A 16,988-nucleotide genomic window follows, 5' to 3' on the forward strand; every position below is an offset into this window, starting at 1 on the left:
CTCTTTTGAAGTCTAAAAAAACCCAAAATAAACTATCATTCAAATAACTAGAAAGCACTAGACATATTTTATTATTTGTTTTTTAGAAAGAAAGAAAATAATCCATTATATACTTGAGTCTCCAGATAGAAAACAGCAACAAATGGTTTTTCTGGTATAAGGCAACTACAAAACAGTAATAATGAAAATTCATAGTCAAAAAGAAAATGAAATACTTCAGTTTCCATTGTGCCAGAGAAACGAGCTTGTTCATAACTGCAAGCTGCCAGTCCCAATGCGAGAGGATCAGCCCCCTTGAAGTGCCCTAAAGTAACTGATATTCAAATAAGTGATAGGACCAAGAGAAGTACACTCAGTGTACATAAGTTCAACTGAAAACATACCTTATGTCACATTAGTCTGTAAAATCACTCAACATGAGCAAAAACATGTAAGAAAATAATATTTAATACAAGAAATTTGAGCAGTTTCAGTCATTTCAGTCATCCTGATTTTTCTTTTCAGAAGAACTACTTCATCAGGCTGATGACAAATCATACATGAAAGTTTATTCAGACAGAAGAAAAACAGGGGTATACGATTTTACACTCAAGTTGTTGACAACTGCAACTCTTTAACAATAACGCTTCTGTCAGAACTGAGGAAACAACACCATGACACTGTGCAAGCACCTTTCAATGAAGTACATACAGCTCCAGCCAAAGAACACAGTTCCTCATGTCCCTATTGCCTCAAGCTAATTACTCTGCCAAACTTTTCTTCTCCAGCAGTGAAACTGTTGCACAATTCTGTGAAACTGCTGCCAGGGATCTTTTCCAAAGTGAAGATAAAGGAGTCTGTGAAAAGCTGCTTCTGATAAAATTTATTCTATTGAAAGAGCAATGTTCAACATTCTACTGAAAAAATGGCTAAATTCTCCAATTTGAGGAAATAGAAGGGATTTGAGTAGCAAATTTGTGGTTGGTTTGGGGTTTCTTTTTAAGGGCAATGGTTTTGCAAGCCTAAAGCACAGAAGTCCACTCTTCACGTGTACTTGCATCCACCCAGTGGAATAATCACAGAGAGGATCATCTATTGCTGCTACTGAAGCTTTCAAAGGTGACACTCCTGTCTGAAGCTCCTCTTAGGGATGCAAGTTTAATTTGTTCATAGTAACTCTCTACCACATCCCTTTCTGACTTTTGGAACAGCTACCTGGCAAGACTTGCATATCATCAGAGCAACTTTATTATTATTATTCCTGATTATTATTATTATGAAACCTGCATTCTTGGGACTTGGCTGGGTTAAGTCCTACAGTTTCAAGTCCATGCAACTGTGGAAGCCTTTGTTTTACCTTCCTTCCTCTGTCAACCACGACAGGAACGTAAATTGCAGGGCTGAAATAATCAGGGTGTCTCCTCTGAGGTTGGAGAGAAGTCAAGCCAGCCACAAATGGCACACACAATTTGGAGAACATGATCTGCCCACCCAATTACTTACGTGAGATCTGCCTGACAACTCTTCTACCCATTGCTTTGTGCTCTACTGAACAGAGACACTGACAGACAAAGGGGAGGAATAGTATCAAAATATAGAGCTCTGCATCACATTTAACCTTTTTCCCCAGCTCTGAAAGATAAAAGCCAAGATTTCTAGCAAGAGCTGCAGCATCCACCGCATCAGATCAGAAGGAAATTCTGTGAACTGTGGAAAGCTCACCCTGCTATGCTCCTCATTCTGCTGCTGTTACAGATTGTGCTCCTTGTCTCTGTCAGACAGCTAGAACATCCTAACAAGCCAGAGGGACTTGTGGCAGATGTTCTTGGCTGTACTATTTCACCTTTGGTACTTAAAGAAAGAAACAGGTCCTGGATATGCTACCGAGTAGAGTCTTGCATCCATACAGTATACAATCTAACTGAGCATGAACAGAGTCTCCTATTCATGTCTCCCATTTTACATCAGGATTTTTTACTTTGGTTTTGGTCCTAATCTTCTGTGGAACTCATACACATCAGATAGGTAAGAAGCGTAAATGTTTAGCTAGCAACATAACTTTGTCATGTGGAAGACACTTGAGAACAACTGACCTGTTGACTAAACCCAGGATTTTAACAAAACACCTTCTTTCCACACTGAAAAAGAAACATTTGCACAACTGTCTTGTTTTATTTCAAATAACCCTCTACTGCAGAAATACTACACATAAATCCTCATTAAAATAGGCAAGCCTTCAGTTTTGGGAAAAAGAAATACCACCACCAAATGAAATAAGCTTGGAACCTGGTGGGCCTAAAGAAAAGCTGCGTACAGAAAATAATAGAGTCAAAAAATAGAGTAAAAAAAAAGATATCCCTCACCTGATTTACGTAGCCTAACATGTACTTTTCTGTGAAATACACATTAAAGAAAAGTAGTGGTTCCATTCCTAAGTATATCTGCTTGGTAACAGAACACAGGCTACAGGAGAGGCACATTCTAAAATACAAATACAGAAGAAAGAAAAGTTTTCGATGTTCTGTTAGTTCTCTGAAGCCTCATCCTTGCGACAGCAGAAGTGTGCTGTTAAGGTGTTAACTGTCATTACAAAGAAAGTGAGCACATGCGCACAAGTTGGAGTGGTCTGCTTGCTAGCTAGTTATATCAGGAGTACTTCCAAAGCTCTGCCATCCTGACTGGAAGACAGCTGCTTCCTCCTGATCAACCTTTGAAACCTGTGGAACCTGTGGATGGTGTCCCTCACATGTTCCATTTATATACATTTCCTGTGAACCACTCTATGGTTTTCCTTTTGCATTCAGTAAGTTCTTACCCTTCTATAACACAATATTTAATCACAGGCAATCATCTTACTGTCACGAGGGCAGATCCTACAAATCTCTCTTACTGCATACAGTGTCAGTTCTGCTTTATTACACAGTAAGAGGGGTTTGCAGAAATATTTACTACATAGTTTTGAAGGTTATCTAGAATTAAAGCTCAGTTGCACACCCTTAGACCTCAACCCCAAGCTGTGTTTGGAAATTCACTTCATTTGAGCATCCTCTTGACATCACTGCTGCCCATTCCTTTTCCTTGCATACACGCCAAGGCAGGCACAGAATCCGATGATGCTAACAGCAAGGCCTAGCAGAAAGGCGATGGTATCTCCTGCGTCCAGAGCTTCAACTACTGGCAGCACCAGCAGCATTGAAATGAGGACCAGGAAAAGTTTTGAGGTGTTCTCGGCAGAAGGCATGCTGATGAGCAGCTGACCCCAAGGGGAAGTTAAAGAAGGGAAGAGGTGGAAAGCAGGTACTTCAGTGGTATCTACAAGGAAAATGAAAGGAATGTGACAGGATTTCCCTTCCTTCCCCGCTTGGAACTGTCTTGGCAAAAGCCAATCACTGTGATGGATACATTACAAATATCTGTGCGGGAATTGAGAAATTTAGGTTTTATCTGCACAATTACAAAAGTTGAGTGACTTACTATCATGAGATAGCCATGGGTTTGCTATTTTGCTATGCAACTCTGTAGAAACTAATCTTTTAGAGTCTTACCAAGACACGAAGTTAGAATAGGCTCTCCTGCCCGCAGCCATCAGTGCCTGCTCACTTCATGCAGTGCCACAGAGGCCTTTTTCGCCAGGTGCTCACGCCTGGGCAGCTGCTGCACACCACTGACCCACGCCGCCTGGTCGGGGCACCCCCAGGGTCCCTGCACACCCACACCGGCAAGGATGTGGCTGTGCCTGTCTGTATCCGCCCGTCGTCCCCCCCCCGTACTGCGGACAACGATCCTCCCCCTTTCCTCCAGCCTCTGAAGGGTCCGTCCCGGCGCACGCCGGCGGCAACGAGGCCACCCCGCAGAGTGCCTCACTCCCGGGCTACACACGAGTAAACACTGCACCCTCTGTACCCCACGGTGGCCGACGCCGCCGGGGCCACCCGCAACAGGCGGCTTTTCCGGTCCTCGCCTTCCTCGGGGCGGCTGCGGAGCGAGGCGGCCCCGCTCGCCCGCACCTCGTCCTGTCGCGCCCCAGCGCCCGTCGGCGGCAGCGGGCGGGCCGCGCCTCGGGCAGCGCCCGCGCAGGCCCTGCCCGCATGCCGCCCCTCACTCCCTCCCTCCCTCACCTCCAGCCACCGGCTCCGCGCTGGGCCGGCCCTGCTCCGCTTCGCGCCGCACTGCCCGGCAGGGCCCTCAGCTGCGTGGGCAGCGAGCCCGCTCCGCCGCACCGCGCTCCCACAGCCCGCCGGCGGCCATGACAGGAAGGGGCGGTGGCGCGGCCGGGGCGGGTGTGACCTGGCCGGGCCGCCTCCGTCTGCCGGCGCGCGTCGCCGAGGGGTCGCAGGCCCAGCAGCGGCTCGAGGCGGCTGGGTCCTGCGCGCCCGGGGTTCCCCGTCCAGGGACCAGCAGTCTCCTCGGAGAGCGGCTTCCAGCCAGCGCCGTGCGGGGCCTGGCCGCCCTGTGCCGAGCCTCGGCCCGACGAGCAGAGAGCATGGGCCGCACGTACACGCAGCTGGTTTATGGAAATAAAAGTGTAAACATACACCGGCGTGGCTGGTTGTCTGCGCCTTTCTCTAAAAGTATGCAGCAGGAGTTACCTTGAGTTGGACTACGGGCAGTGCCTGCTTCATTCTAGATATTCTTGTGCGGCAGCGATAGTGAGTAGCAGTCGGTGCCTTCGTGCTGACTCCGAGCATCGGCACAGTTTTATCGTGTGAAGAGCAGCACGGTGCCAATAAAATATAAGAGAAATGGTGTTAGCTAATGACTTGAGGTCACCCCTTTGGACTGGTTTTAAGTGTACCCTGATTTTTATTTTATTTCTGCTTTGGACAAAGCTGCTTGTAGAAATATTCAGTTGCACTGTTCTGCTACATAGAAGAGGGTTAAAATGTCCTTGTAAATGCTGCAGGAGGTAACTTGCCAGCTCCTAGCCAGAGCTCACTTGTTATTTTACATGCTTAAGTTTGGATAAAAGACCTGTAAGCAAGTACTGTAGATTCAAAGTATGTGTGTCTTTGGAACACCCACAGAAATAACCAGGAAGAAACTGTGCAAATCTAATGGCAAACTTAACCTAGAATTTGTAATCGTGACTTCAGGCATGAATTCATGACAACTCATCTTCTCCCAATGTTTCCCTTGGCTTGTGCAAGAAAAGAACTTTGGTGAAAAAAACATTTTCTAATGAGCTGCTGAAAAAACAGTGGATATACAGTTGAATTGTTCAACAAACATAGTGCTTTGTCTCTGCCTCACAGTTTCACTGTAATTGCCCTTGACCATCCATTATTTATGCTTATAGGAGCTTTGTAAGCCTGAGCGGGATGTTGCTATTGTGCTGACTTTCCTTCCTTCCTTCCTTCCTTCCTTCCTTCCTGGCCTTATTTTCTCTGTCTGTATGGATCTAGCAGCTCTCAGTTGTGTTGGATGATAAATTTCCAGGGGTAAGGACCAGTCTTTTTGCTCTCTCTTTATAACAAGCAACATGAAAGCATCTTCTTTATAAGCAGAAGTGTGTAGACTCTGTGATGTTAGAAACGATAACAAATATCAGTGTAACTGATAAGCATTCCTTTTATTTATGAAAAACCTGTTTCAGTTTTTCTAATCTTTAAATACTTGATGCCTCATGTTCAGTTCTGAAGGCATTTTCTCAAGAAGCTGATGCCAGACAGACTTGCTGGAGAAAAACCCTGAAAGTGCTGAGAAGGTTGTCATGGCATGGAGGAGAGTAGTGCTATGATGCCTGTTTCATTCCATAATGAGTCAGATGAATCGTCACCTCTACAGAACCCGAAGAGTGGTGATTTGAAATGCAGGGGGTAGGTTTCATCTTAATCACTGCTGTCTTCTCAGAGAGTGAGCTTTGCAGTCTGGCCCTTTTAGTTCTCTGCTTGCTTATTTACTGCATCCTTCACTCTTTGCCAGGTAAATGCTACACTGCTCTGCAATGTCAACAAATATTTAAATCATCCCTGTAAATTTAAGTACTGTATTTGCTGTTGTCACTACTTGCAAACCAACATTTTCCGTAGTTACTACTCACTCTCACAAAACCGATCCACAGGCTGGGTGACCAATGACTTTCAAGTCTATATTTTATAACTAGAAATGTCAGTACGAAAGAGTTATGGCATCTTTGGACTCAGTATTCTGAAAGTGAAGAATGTCAAATCCAAGGAAATACTCAACATACTCATCTTACCATCTCTAAACAGGTGTACTACTTTGCAGGTAGCTGAAATGACATGGAGAAGTACAGTAAGGATGTGGAAAGTGTTGACTGAGAGATAAATAATTTATCAGTAATATGGAAGCGCCATAGAGAGCTAGAAAGCAGTGCCATTTGAGGATATTTCTTTGTCTTATTAGCTCTTTCAATGCCATTGCTTTTCATAGCTTTGGCTTCAGAAACTAGTGCTTTGGAAAAAAGCCAACAAAATCTAAACAGTGAAGCAGGCTCTATCGGGTTTTGTGCTGTCTGTACAGCAGAGAAATGTGTATTCAGCTTCAAGCTCTGCCATCAACTTCCTGCATCACCTCAGGCAAATCTTCCTTTTGACCTATCACTGCTTTGATTGCTTAGCTCAAGCTATTATGTAACTAATAGTCAAAGGAAAGACAGAGAATTCCCAGAGCTGACAAGCTAAAGCTTTGTAAATTTTGAGCACAAGGCTAAGAAGGTATACATGAGACTGGAAAATGAAAATAAAGTGCACTTTCTGGAGGGGAAAAAGTTATTAGCTAATCAGCAGAGCAAGGCTACAGCCTGAAGGGGCATATTTGGGGATTTTTGCCCTTCTACTTGGTTCATCTTCTTTTGAGACTAATTTATGTATTGTGTGACCACAGTGATCTGATCAATTTTTGGACTTTAGTTATACTGCTGTAATGAGAAATGCTAACTCCGATTACTGATAAGACATTGACTAGGGGCAATGATTATCACTTCAACATGTTCACCCTTGAGCTACTGTGGTGGTTTAGCCCGATGTCCACTCAGTCATAAAATCACTCCTCCTCCTAAACTAGACAAGAGAGAGAAATACAACAAACAGCTTGTGAGTTGAGATAAGGACGGAGAGATCACTCGGCAATTAGCGTCACGGGCAAAACAAACTCAACTTAGGGAGAAAAAGGTTTGATTTATTAAAGGAACAATAAGAACAAGAAGATGAGAAATAAAACTGAATCTTAAAACACCTCCCCCCACTCCTTCTCTTCCCAGGACTGCCTTTCCTTCCCCACCCCGCAGCAGCACAGGGGATGGGGAATGGGTGTTGCAGTCAGTTCATTACAGATGGACTTTGCCACTGCTTCTTCTCAGGGGTAGGCGTCCTCACACTTCCCACTCCTACACTGTGGGTCCTTTCCACGGGAGACAGTCTCTCATGAATGTCTCCAATGTGGGTCCTCCCTTGGGCTGCAGCTCCTCACAAACTGCTCCAGCATGGGTCCTTCCCACGGGGGCAGCTCCTCACACACTGCTCCAATGTGGGTCATCCACTGGGAGAACAGTCCTTCAGGGACAGACTGCTCCAGCCTGGGTCCCTCACAGGATCACAAGTCCTGACAGCAAACCTGCTCTGGCGTGGGCACCTCCCTCACGAACAACCAGGACTTGCCAGGAACTTGCTTTAGGGTGAACTTCTTATGGAGTCATGGCCTCCTTCAGGCATCCACCTGCTCTGGTGTGGGCCCCTCCACAAGCTGTGAGTGGGTCTCTGCTTCCCATTGGTCCTCTATGGACTGCAGGGATACAACCTGCTTCACCATGGTCCTCACCACATATCAAAGGGGAGCCTTTTCAGTGCCTAAGACCCTTCCTCCCCCTCCTTCTCCACTGATGTTGGTATCTGTGGAGATGTTTTCACAGTCTTACTCCCTGTTGCTGCTGCAGTTTTGAAGCTGCACAACAACTTCTCCTTCTCAAATACGTTATTCACAGAGGCATTACCTCCATCTCTAATTGGCCAGGCCTGGGTCAGGTGCAGGGTCCAGCTTAAAATTGACTGGCCCTAACCGTGTCATTAAGTATCACCAGGGAAAAGTAGCTGTAGTGGTTTTGCCTGGGCCAGGGTTTTCGGTAGCAGGGGGGCTACAGGGCTGGCTTCTTTAAACAAAAATAAATGCCAGAAGCTATGTCCTCATCTCTTCACTGCACTCACAGATCTACATCTTTTTTTTCTTTCCCCTACAAAAACCATGACTCGCTTTATTTGAGCTTCACTGGGTGCTTCTTTCTTTGAGAAAACAGATTCTACCACAACTACCACATTTGCTTCTGCAGAAAAAGCAAAGATAAAATAGAGCATGAATTACTTTCTGTCATTAACCTTTTCCACATTCACTTCTCAGTCTGCTGTCACACAAATGTTTTCATCCTTTCTATTCTTTCTGCTCTCATTATCCCCTCCTATCTCCTTCCTATCATGTGTGTCTCATTCATCCTGCCTTCTTTTTTCCCTTCTCTTTCTCAAAGTCCTTATAAGTTTCCTCTCAAATAAATGTAGGTAGTCATAGACCTCCCCTGTCATGAAAACACTGGTTGGATTCCCTTCCTGTAATGATTAGTTAATCTCTTTTGTTTGTGTCATCTCTAACCTCTCCCAACATGCTGTCCAAAACTGCTCTAATTACATCCTACATCTCCAGTATGGCTCATTCCTTCCTCCATCAGCTGGAGCTGCTCATGTTGGTGTATCTATTTAGCATCTCAGACATGAAGGCCCGTGTGTCATCATTCTGTCTTTGACTGATGGACTGCTTTCAAAACTCTCATTCCTTTTCACAAATCCAGTAATAACTTAAAAAAAAGTCTCAAAAAAATTCCAAACTTTCCCAATTCTCTGCTTCTTGACTCTTTAGTGCTGAGTCCTCTTTTTCTGCTGCTGAGATTGTGCTGGGCTTCCATCTGTATTTTTTCTTCTGGAGTCTCTAGACATTGTCCCTGTCTACCATTTATCAACAAATATGGCCTTGAATACCATCCTTAACTCTTTTTATTCCTACTTGATGGTGTTGGGGTTTTACTGCAAATAGCACAGCAGCTCCTAGGCCTACCAGTTCTCTTCTGACTTTGTGACCTGAAGTCATGTCCTGACAATTATTCTCATCTCTTGCTGTGATCCTGCGGCTTTGTTTATTCAAAGTGCTGCTGCAAAGGGGCCTCTCTCTGGTTCATCGTTTTTACTGTATTTCCTCAATTTCTAATCTCCTGATGTTACACTTCCTCTTTTGCTGAACCAAAGACAATTTTCTTCTCACTCCTAGAAGGTCTTTGCAGAATAATCTTCCTTAATACTAGCTTATCCTATTGCCATGTCAGGAGGTTAACTTCTACCTTTCTTTTGTCACCCCTGGCAGACTCCTTTTGATCCCTCAGAGAAGAAAGGTTACTTCTTTCTGAGAGCATGGAAAGGCTTACAGACAGAATTGCACCACTTTTTGATAGAAAAATCTTTCCTTTGGTACCACATGCTTCCTGCTGTCCTTTATACAGACATGAAAATGAAAGATTAAATCGCCCAGTGGTTCCTTTTCCCTCAGTCCTTTTCTCCTTTAGTCTGGCAGGGGATCTCCTGTGCCCACTGGAATCTCTTTGAGTTCTCTTGCCAGCACTTCAGAGATGTCTCTGTGCAGCTCTGGCTGGAGCAGAGAGGCATGGAGGCAGCTGCCAGCCCTTCAGAAAAAAAAGCTCTGGAGTTGGTGCTGGCAGGAAGCAGAAGCAGCAAAACCGCAGGAGTGAGAGCAGAGCATGCCAGCCAGAGCTGAACACCCACTGAGCGGCTTCCCCACTGAACTTTACAGGGGAAAGAGAGAGCTACCCTTCAGTAACCAAATATCTGGGGCTTCCCTGACATTATTGCCAGCACTGTCATGCTGTTTCTGAATTATGAGGAGCAGGCTCCTGGGGTTATAATAAAGCATAATAAAGTAGAGGTAGATATCAACTGGAATGATGCATCCAAACTCCCTCCAGCTTTGAGGAAGGGAAATCAAAATCCAGTCTTCTTAAATCCAGTCTTAAATCTTTGTGCTAGTGTAAGCTATTGAGATGTTCTCACGTTATTCATCGGTATTTTCACAGGGAGGTTGAATATTTTTTGGTTCTTTTTGAGAAAAATAAATTATTGTACAATGTTAGTAAGGAAAATGTATACAGCACAAGCAGTTGAGCTTCAGAGGGCCTGGCCATGCCACTTTTATTAGTATCGAATGGTAAGCAAAAGAAGATACTACTCAAAACAAAAATGACAGAATAAGATTTAAAGGAGCAATAGTACGTGCCATCTACACATTGCTTTGTATTCTACATTTTTTCCCCCAAGCTATGCTGTCAATGCTTCTATATTCTCCAAATTTTACACCAATCTGAGAAGCAAAGAGACTTTGGAGTAATTTATGCACCCCTTGACAGCTGTTCAAGTTATCATACTCTCATTAAATGCTCTGTGGTTCTGGGGCACTAATTAGAACATGCTTTCATATAGTGCTTGCAATGGAGTCTTAAAAAGCCAGCTCAGTATTTCTGTTCATCAGCTTAGCCCATGCTCTAGAGAACTTTTTGGACTGACTCATATCTTTCAGAACCCTTTTGTCAGGGTCCAGTGTCAATCTCCTGGGCAGGGACCATGCTGCATTTATGGACCATGCATAAAGGGTGAACAGCCCTGCCACAGGATGAGCAAGAGGCTGAGATGACTATAGGTTTTTATGGAAGTATATCTGATGCAAGAAGCAGTTAAATTTGTACAAGAATTAAAAAAAGGAAAGGAAAACAGAAATCCTGGTTTCCTCTGGGAGAGAGTTCACTTTTCTTCCTAGTAGCTGGTACAGTACTGTGCTTTGGATTTAGTGTGAGAATAAAGTTGATAATACACTGATGTTTCAGTTGCTGCTAGGTAGTGCTTACCCTAAGTGAAGGATTTTCCGCTTTCCCAGAATGTGCCAGTAAACAGGTGCACAAGAAGCTGGGAGGGAGCATGGCCAGGACTGCTGACCCAGACTAGCCAAAGGGCTATTCCATACCACAGAACATCATGCCCAGTGTATAAACTGAGGCAAGCTGGTGAGGAGGGCTGGATTACTGCTAGAACATTGTGCAGGGGCAGTAAGCAACTACCACTGTGCAATCATATTTTTTCTTGGGTTTTATTTCTCTCTCTTTCTAAAAATAGTCTTTTTAATGACAATTATTATTTAAGTAATTATTATTGTTACTATTATAGTATTTTATTTATTTTTAGATATTAAACTGTTCTTATTTCAACCCAAAAGTTTTACTTTTTTTTTTCTCATTCTCCTCTTCATCCCATCACAGAACAGAGTGGGATGAGTGAGGGACTGCATGGTGCTTAGTTGCTGGCTGGGGTTAAACCATGACAACAGGAAAAACCAAAAAGATCTGAGCCACACAGAGTGAAACTCAGGGTGAGTTGCTAAAGACAAAGAAGAGGATGAAACTAAACTCTTCAAAGGAAAAGTAAGTGTCATAGTTGCATCTGACTCTGTTGAGAACTAAATAAGAATGTTTCAGTTTGATGTCTTTGTTTTTGAGCTGTTTCTGAGCTTAAATTCTCTGTCTACAGTATTGTCTCTTTGACATGTATTAGAAATTTCCCGTTACCTTCAGTGAGGCCGTGATTCCACCTGTATCTGAAAAATAGGCTCAATCATTCTTCCCAATATTCCCAAAATGTCATAAATTTTATGGTGCATATGCAGTAGTCCAATGGTAGTGTTAAGACCGCAGGAGATACTATAAATAGTTACATTCAAAGTCACTTATCCTAAAATCTACATACATTTGTTTGGTAAATGCTAAAGTTCTGCTGTTGCAAGCTAACGAATTGTATTTTATTTTGGGAATGTATTTCCTGTATCTTAGCTTATATTGATGATGGAAGGCTCTAAAAATAATGTGTAGAATACAAAGTAAATCTGGATTATTTCAGTGCCAGTCTAAAGGGAAGGGACATAATTCATGAGGGGCACATTTAATGAGCCAACTGTCCACTTTCAATAGCCTGCAATTCATTACAGCACTTGGTTATTTGGCTCCCTTTTTATTAGCAAAACAGTTTGAGTTTCACTGTTGAACTAAATACACAGCTGTTGTTACAAAAGACACTGTGATTCAGAAAAATGTAACTGTTTAATGCCTTTGTGTTTCACAGATCACACAAATTTTTAAAGGAAAATGCATTTAGCTTCTGTTAACAGTCTGAAAATTCAGGCAGTGAGAAATATAATTCGTCACGTGTAAACTGAGAAATATTGTGGCAAATACATATGGTTAAAACTGACATATCTGACCTTAATGGCTCCAGTGACCATGGTGATAAAAATCTGAGACACGAGAAATATGGAAGGTACGTATATTTTATGTGTATGTTTAGGAATAATATGTATGTAAATGCCACCGCCACCACCATAATGTACATAAATCCATGGGCCCCAATGGGATGCCTCTGCAGGTGCTGAGGGAGCTGGCAGAAGTCATTGCTAGACCACTCTCCATCATCTTCAGTAAGTTGTGGAGAGCAAGAGAGGTGCCTGAGGCCTGGAGGAGAGCAAATGTCACTCCATTCTTCACAAAGGGCAAGGAGGACCTGAGTAATTATAGACTGGTCAGCCTCACCTCCATCCCTGGAATGGTGATGGAACAACTTATCCTGGGTTGCTGTCTCCAGGCATTTGAAGGACAAGAGGGACATTAGGAGCAGTCAACATGGTTTTACCAAAGGGAAGTCATGTTTGACCAACCCGATAGCCTTTTATGAAGATGTAACCAGGTGGATAGATGGCGGTAGTGCAGTGGATGTGGTTTATCTGGATTCCAGTAAAGCATTTGGCACCATCTCCCACAGCATCCTGGCAGCAAAACTGAGAAGGTATGGGCTGGATGATCAGGTAGTGAGGTGGGTTGTGAACTGATTGAAGGGAAGAAGTCAGAAAGTAGTGATCAATGGGGCAGAGTTGGAGGCCTGTATCTAGTGGAGTCCCTCAGGGGCTGGTTCTGGGACTGGTACTGTTCAATATATTCATTAATGCCCTTGGTGAGGGAACAGAACAAGTTTGCTGATGATACTGAACTGGGGGCAGTGGCTGACACACCAGAAGGCTGTGCTGCCATTCAATGAGACCTGGACAGGCTGGAGAGTTGGGCAGGGAGAAATCTACTGAAATTCAACAACAGCAAGTTTAGTCTTGCATCTGGGAATGAATAACCCCAGGTAACAGTACAGGTTGGGAAATGAACTGTTAGAGGGAAAAGGGAAAGGGACCTGGGGTCATCCTGGTGGACAGCAGGATGACCATGAGTTAGCAATGTATCCTTGTGAGCAAGAAGGCCAATGGCATCCTGGGGTATATGAGAAGGGGTGTGGTGTGTAGGATGAGAGAGGTTCTCCTCCCCCTCTTCTCTGCCCTGGTGAGACCTCATCTGGAATATTATGTCCAGTTCTGGGCCCCTCAGTTCAAGAAGGACAGGGAGCTGCTGGAGAGAGTTCAGTGCAGGGCTACAAAAATGATTGAGGGAGTAGAGCATCTCCCTTATGATGGAGGGAGCTGAGGCTCTTCAGCTTGGAGGAGACTGAGGGGTGACCTCATTAATGTCTACAAATATGTAAAGAGCAAGTGTCAGGAGGATGGAGCCAGGCTCTTCTCAGTGTTGTCCAATGATAGGACAAGGAGCAATGGTTACAAGCTGGAACATAAGAGGTTCCAAAGAAACATAAGGAAAAACTTCTTCACTTTGAGGGTGAGGGAGCAATGGAACAGGTTGCCAAGATGGATTGTTGAGTCTCCTTCTCTTAATCATGTTCTACCCTCTTCAGAAGCGCCCAGACAGTCAATGAGGTGAGTCAGCTGTTTAAATTTAACCACATGGTTGATTGCTTCATGGTGTCAGGAGGAGCACATTCAGGGCCCTTCCAGATAAGGTCTTAAACAATGGAGAAGGCAGTAAGTTCCTGCAACTGCTATCCTACTTTCTGATAACACTTTTTTAGATGTTAAGATTGGATTTTCAGTGTATAGAAGCTAGGTTTTATGCCTCAGTGTTATGTGCTGTTGCGCACCTCTGTGTGCAAAACAACAATGACCATTCAGACAAACTTTGCAATTACATGCACACATATAGAAAAGGCAACTCAGTTAAAAACAATTTGAAAGTGGATTTCAACATGTAAGGCTTCTGGATGACAGGAGATAACTAAGTTTGAAACAAATTTCATTTGAACTTCTGTATTTTAATGCTTTTGACTAAATTATAAACACATTGCCTGTCCCCATTGCAAGATATCTTGAAAATATTTAATAGGTGGTGCTAATTGCCCATATTCACAGTCTCTGGAGACTCCTTTTGCCAGTATCTGTCATCTTCTGGAAGTGTCAAGCACTGAGGGATTCAAAATTTATTCTGACTCTTTTATGACTTGTAGTCCAAATAGAGATAATAAGTCACACTCTGTCTTCACCAGCCTGTAGTAATGTAGCCTCTTATTTATCCATGATTGCAGACAATTAGAAAGCGTATACACATTAGGCTGTGTATTTTGGAATGCGATAGCTATATGCAGATTGGTTTAGACATTGCTTTCCTTACAAGCATTGTCCTTCTGTTTCATGCCTTTTTGTTATTTTTGATGTATCAGAAAATATTTATGCAGGTTCTGAGGAAGCCATGAAGGAGAAGGTCAAAGAGGAGGGTTACAGGAGCATGGATTGGTATTTTAACAGTAGATATGGTGTGAAAAGGTTGGATTTTGATTTAAAGAGGAAGCTGTGTCAAGGTCTGTTGACATTTAAGTACCTGGCAGAAAGTCTAGGTGCAAGATTACACTGCAAACTGCAGATAGCAGTTGTATTCTTCACACTATGGGAAGGAAAATAGAAGATTGGTTTTGATGAGTTTTAAGATGTGAAGCCAGATGGAGGCCATCTACATTTATTGCTGTAAAGCAACAATTTCTGCTCAGTTCTGTAACTTTCATTGCTGTAGACCATGTGTCTTGCATTATGATGCTGAGACTGTCCTGGGAAGCCTAGAGAACTGGGATTATATTGACTAATACAGAGGAAGGCTAAAAGTTAACATTTTTTCCCCAAACTCAAGCTAAGGGCAATCATTTGACTTTTTCAGGGTAACTGTCAGCTGAGTATGGCTAAAAGAAGAAAGCTGGTCCAGACGGGATTTGAATTAGTACACAGATGAAAGACTGCATAATCCCTTAGCACCATTGAGAAATCCTCATCCCTAGTTTCACTGCTCTAACCATTTTCTATAGTGAAAGGTCAGCAACTGTTACTGACAGTTCTTCATGCTATAGTCATTCGTTTTGTGCAGGATCGCTTTTCCTTTGTGCTTGGACTAAAAATCTCAACAGCAATTCATTTGACAGCAATGTATCTGTGGAAAGTTATAGTGTGCAAAAACTGCTCTTGGGAAGATGAGAAAAGTTACTTGGACTATTTAATAATCCTGTGGTGTTTGGCTTTATTCATATTTTCTCTGTGGAGTGTCAGTTGTCCTGCTGTCTGCATGAAGGATGAATGATAAGCCCTTGATGTCAGTTTAAGGTAGGAAAAGTGTTACTACCTGTTAGCATTACAAACCCTAGTGAATGACTAATACAGAGATCAATGCTTTGGGCTGTATCTGGAGTTCATGTTTTGAAGAAGTTCAATATCAAGTCTTTTTCACCCTCTTAGCTGGTGCTAGAACTTATTCCTGGAAGTGGAATGTGTTTGTTATTACTATTTTTTTATTCTAACAGTTTTCTAATTGTCATCTCTAAGTTTAGGGTAATTCTGAAAGTAGGATAAACCTTATTGACTTATTCGATTCACTTCCTACAATTGACATTTCCAAGCTGATAAGATGCAGCAATCATACTTCCCTGAAGATCTCAGCATTATAGAAGAACATTTTACTTAGCCTTTAAATGCATTTGACCTTGTGATGAGATGAGTAATGAGAGAATTAACGTTCTTTAATCCTCTGTGTGATCATCTAAGGAAGTTTGGCATAGCATCTTTTTATTTTTTTCTTTATGCCTGCTCTTTCCATGACTTACTGAAGTGAGTTCTGAGTATTTTCAGTGTTCCAGTTGTGACATCTGATTACAAGTAACTGAATGCCTCATAGATTTTTAATTGCAATATCAGTTTATGGGGTGGAAAAAGCAGTAGCTGATTCAAAATATAAAACTGAAATCCATAATTTTGGAATATGTAGGTCAAATTCATCAAGCAGAATTAGGTTCTATACATATGTCTATGTAATATCACTGTCATCTGTACTGCCTTGCTACCTCTTAATCCATAAGCATCTATAATCTTGCCACTAGCCACAAAACCATCTGTGAGTTGACACTGCTGTGTGGTTACCGATCTGACCGTTAGTCGTTCAAGAGACTTCAACTGACAGCTCCAGAAATGGGATCCAGTGCTGGTGGAGACTTTGGCTGTGCTCAAGGTGTGCTTCAGCTGGATGTAGTTTTTGTCAGAGCCCAGAAACCAGGTGTGTAAGCACCAGTGTGTATATGAAATAGTGTACTTTATAGAGTACACCTTGCACACACACACACAAAAAATCATTGAGTCTTTACTTGGGCCTGGTTTAAAGTAGGGACCTGAACTTGCTTTTTCCATATAACACAGGAGTCTCCTGACTGCAAAGCTATTTTGTCATAGGAAGGCAAACTCTCCTTAGACACAGAAAGCTGCACTATGTGACATTCTGGACAGAAGCGATTGAGTATCTCTGGAGAGGTCAGCTGGTAAGCTTGAGCCCAAACCCTTTTCCTGTGCAATGAAGTACACAGCTTCTAAGAATCTTGTAGAGGAGGCCTTTGGCCTCCACCCACTCCATACAGCACAGAGGCAAGAAGAGCCTGGGATTGTTGCTATGTCAGGGTGTAATTATGCTCCAACATGAGCTGGCACTAGTGGCAGAGGGATTAGATGTCTGATAATCAGCTTCCTAGGAATTGTCCAAGAAACATACC

At 43.1% G+C, this 16,988-nt stretch overlaps 1 protein-coding gene across 1 annotated transcript; it reads right to left on the bottom strand.

The window, feature by feature from the left end:
- Positions 1 to 429: 429 nt before the first annotated feature.
- SMIM30 (small integral membrane protein 30) lies at positions 430 to 4,242 on the bottom strand. The gene is made up of 2 exons (XM_062017457.1): positions 4,098 to 4,242; positions 430 to 3,291 (listed from the first exon to the last, which is right to left on the bottom strand). Exon 2 carries the CDS (start codon positions 3,218 to 3,220, stop codon positions 3,035 to 3,037), a length of 186 nt encoding a protein of 61 aa, XP_061873441.1. The 5' UTR covers positions 3,221 to 3,291; positions 4,098 to 4,242; the 3' UTR covers positions 430 to 3,034.
- Between the last annotated feature and the right edge of the window lie 12,746 nt (positions 4,243 to 16,988).

Source organism: Colius striatus, chromosome 1 (genome assembly GCF_028858725.1).
Source record: "Colius striatus isolate bColStr4 chromosome 1, bColStr4.1.hap1, whole genome shotgun sequence".
Taxonomy (NCBI): domain Eukaryota; kingdom Metazoa; phylum Chordata; class Aves; order Coliiformes; family Coliidae; genus Colius; species Colius striatus.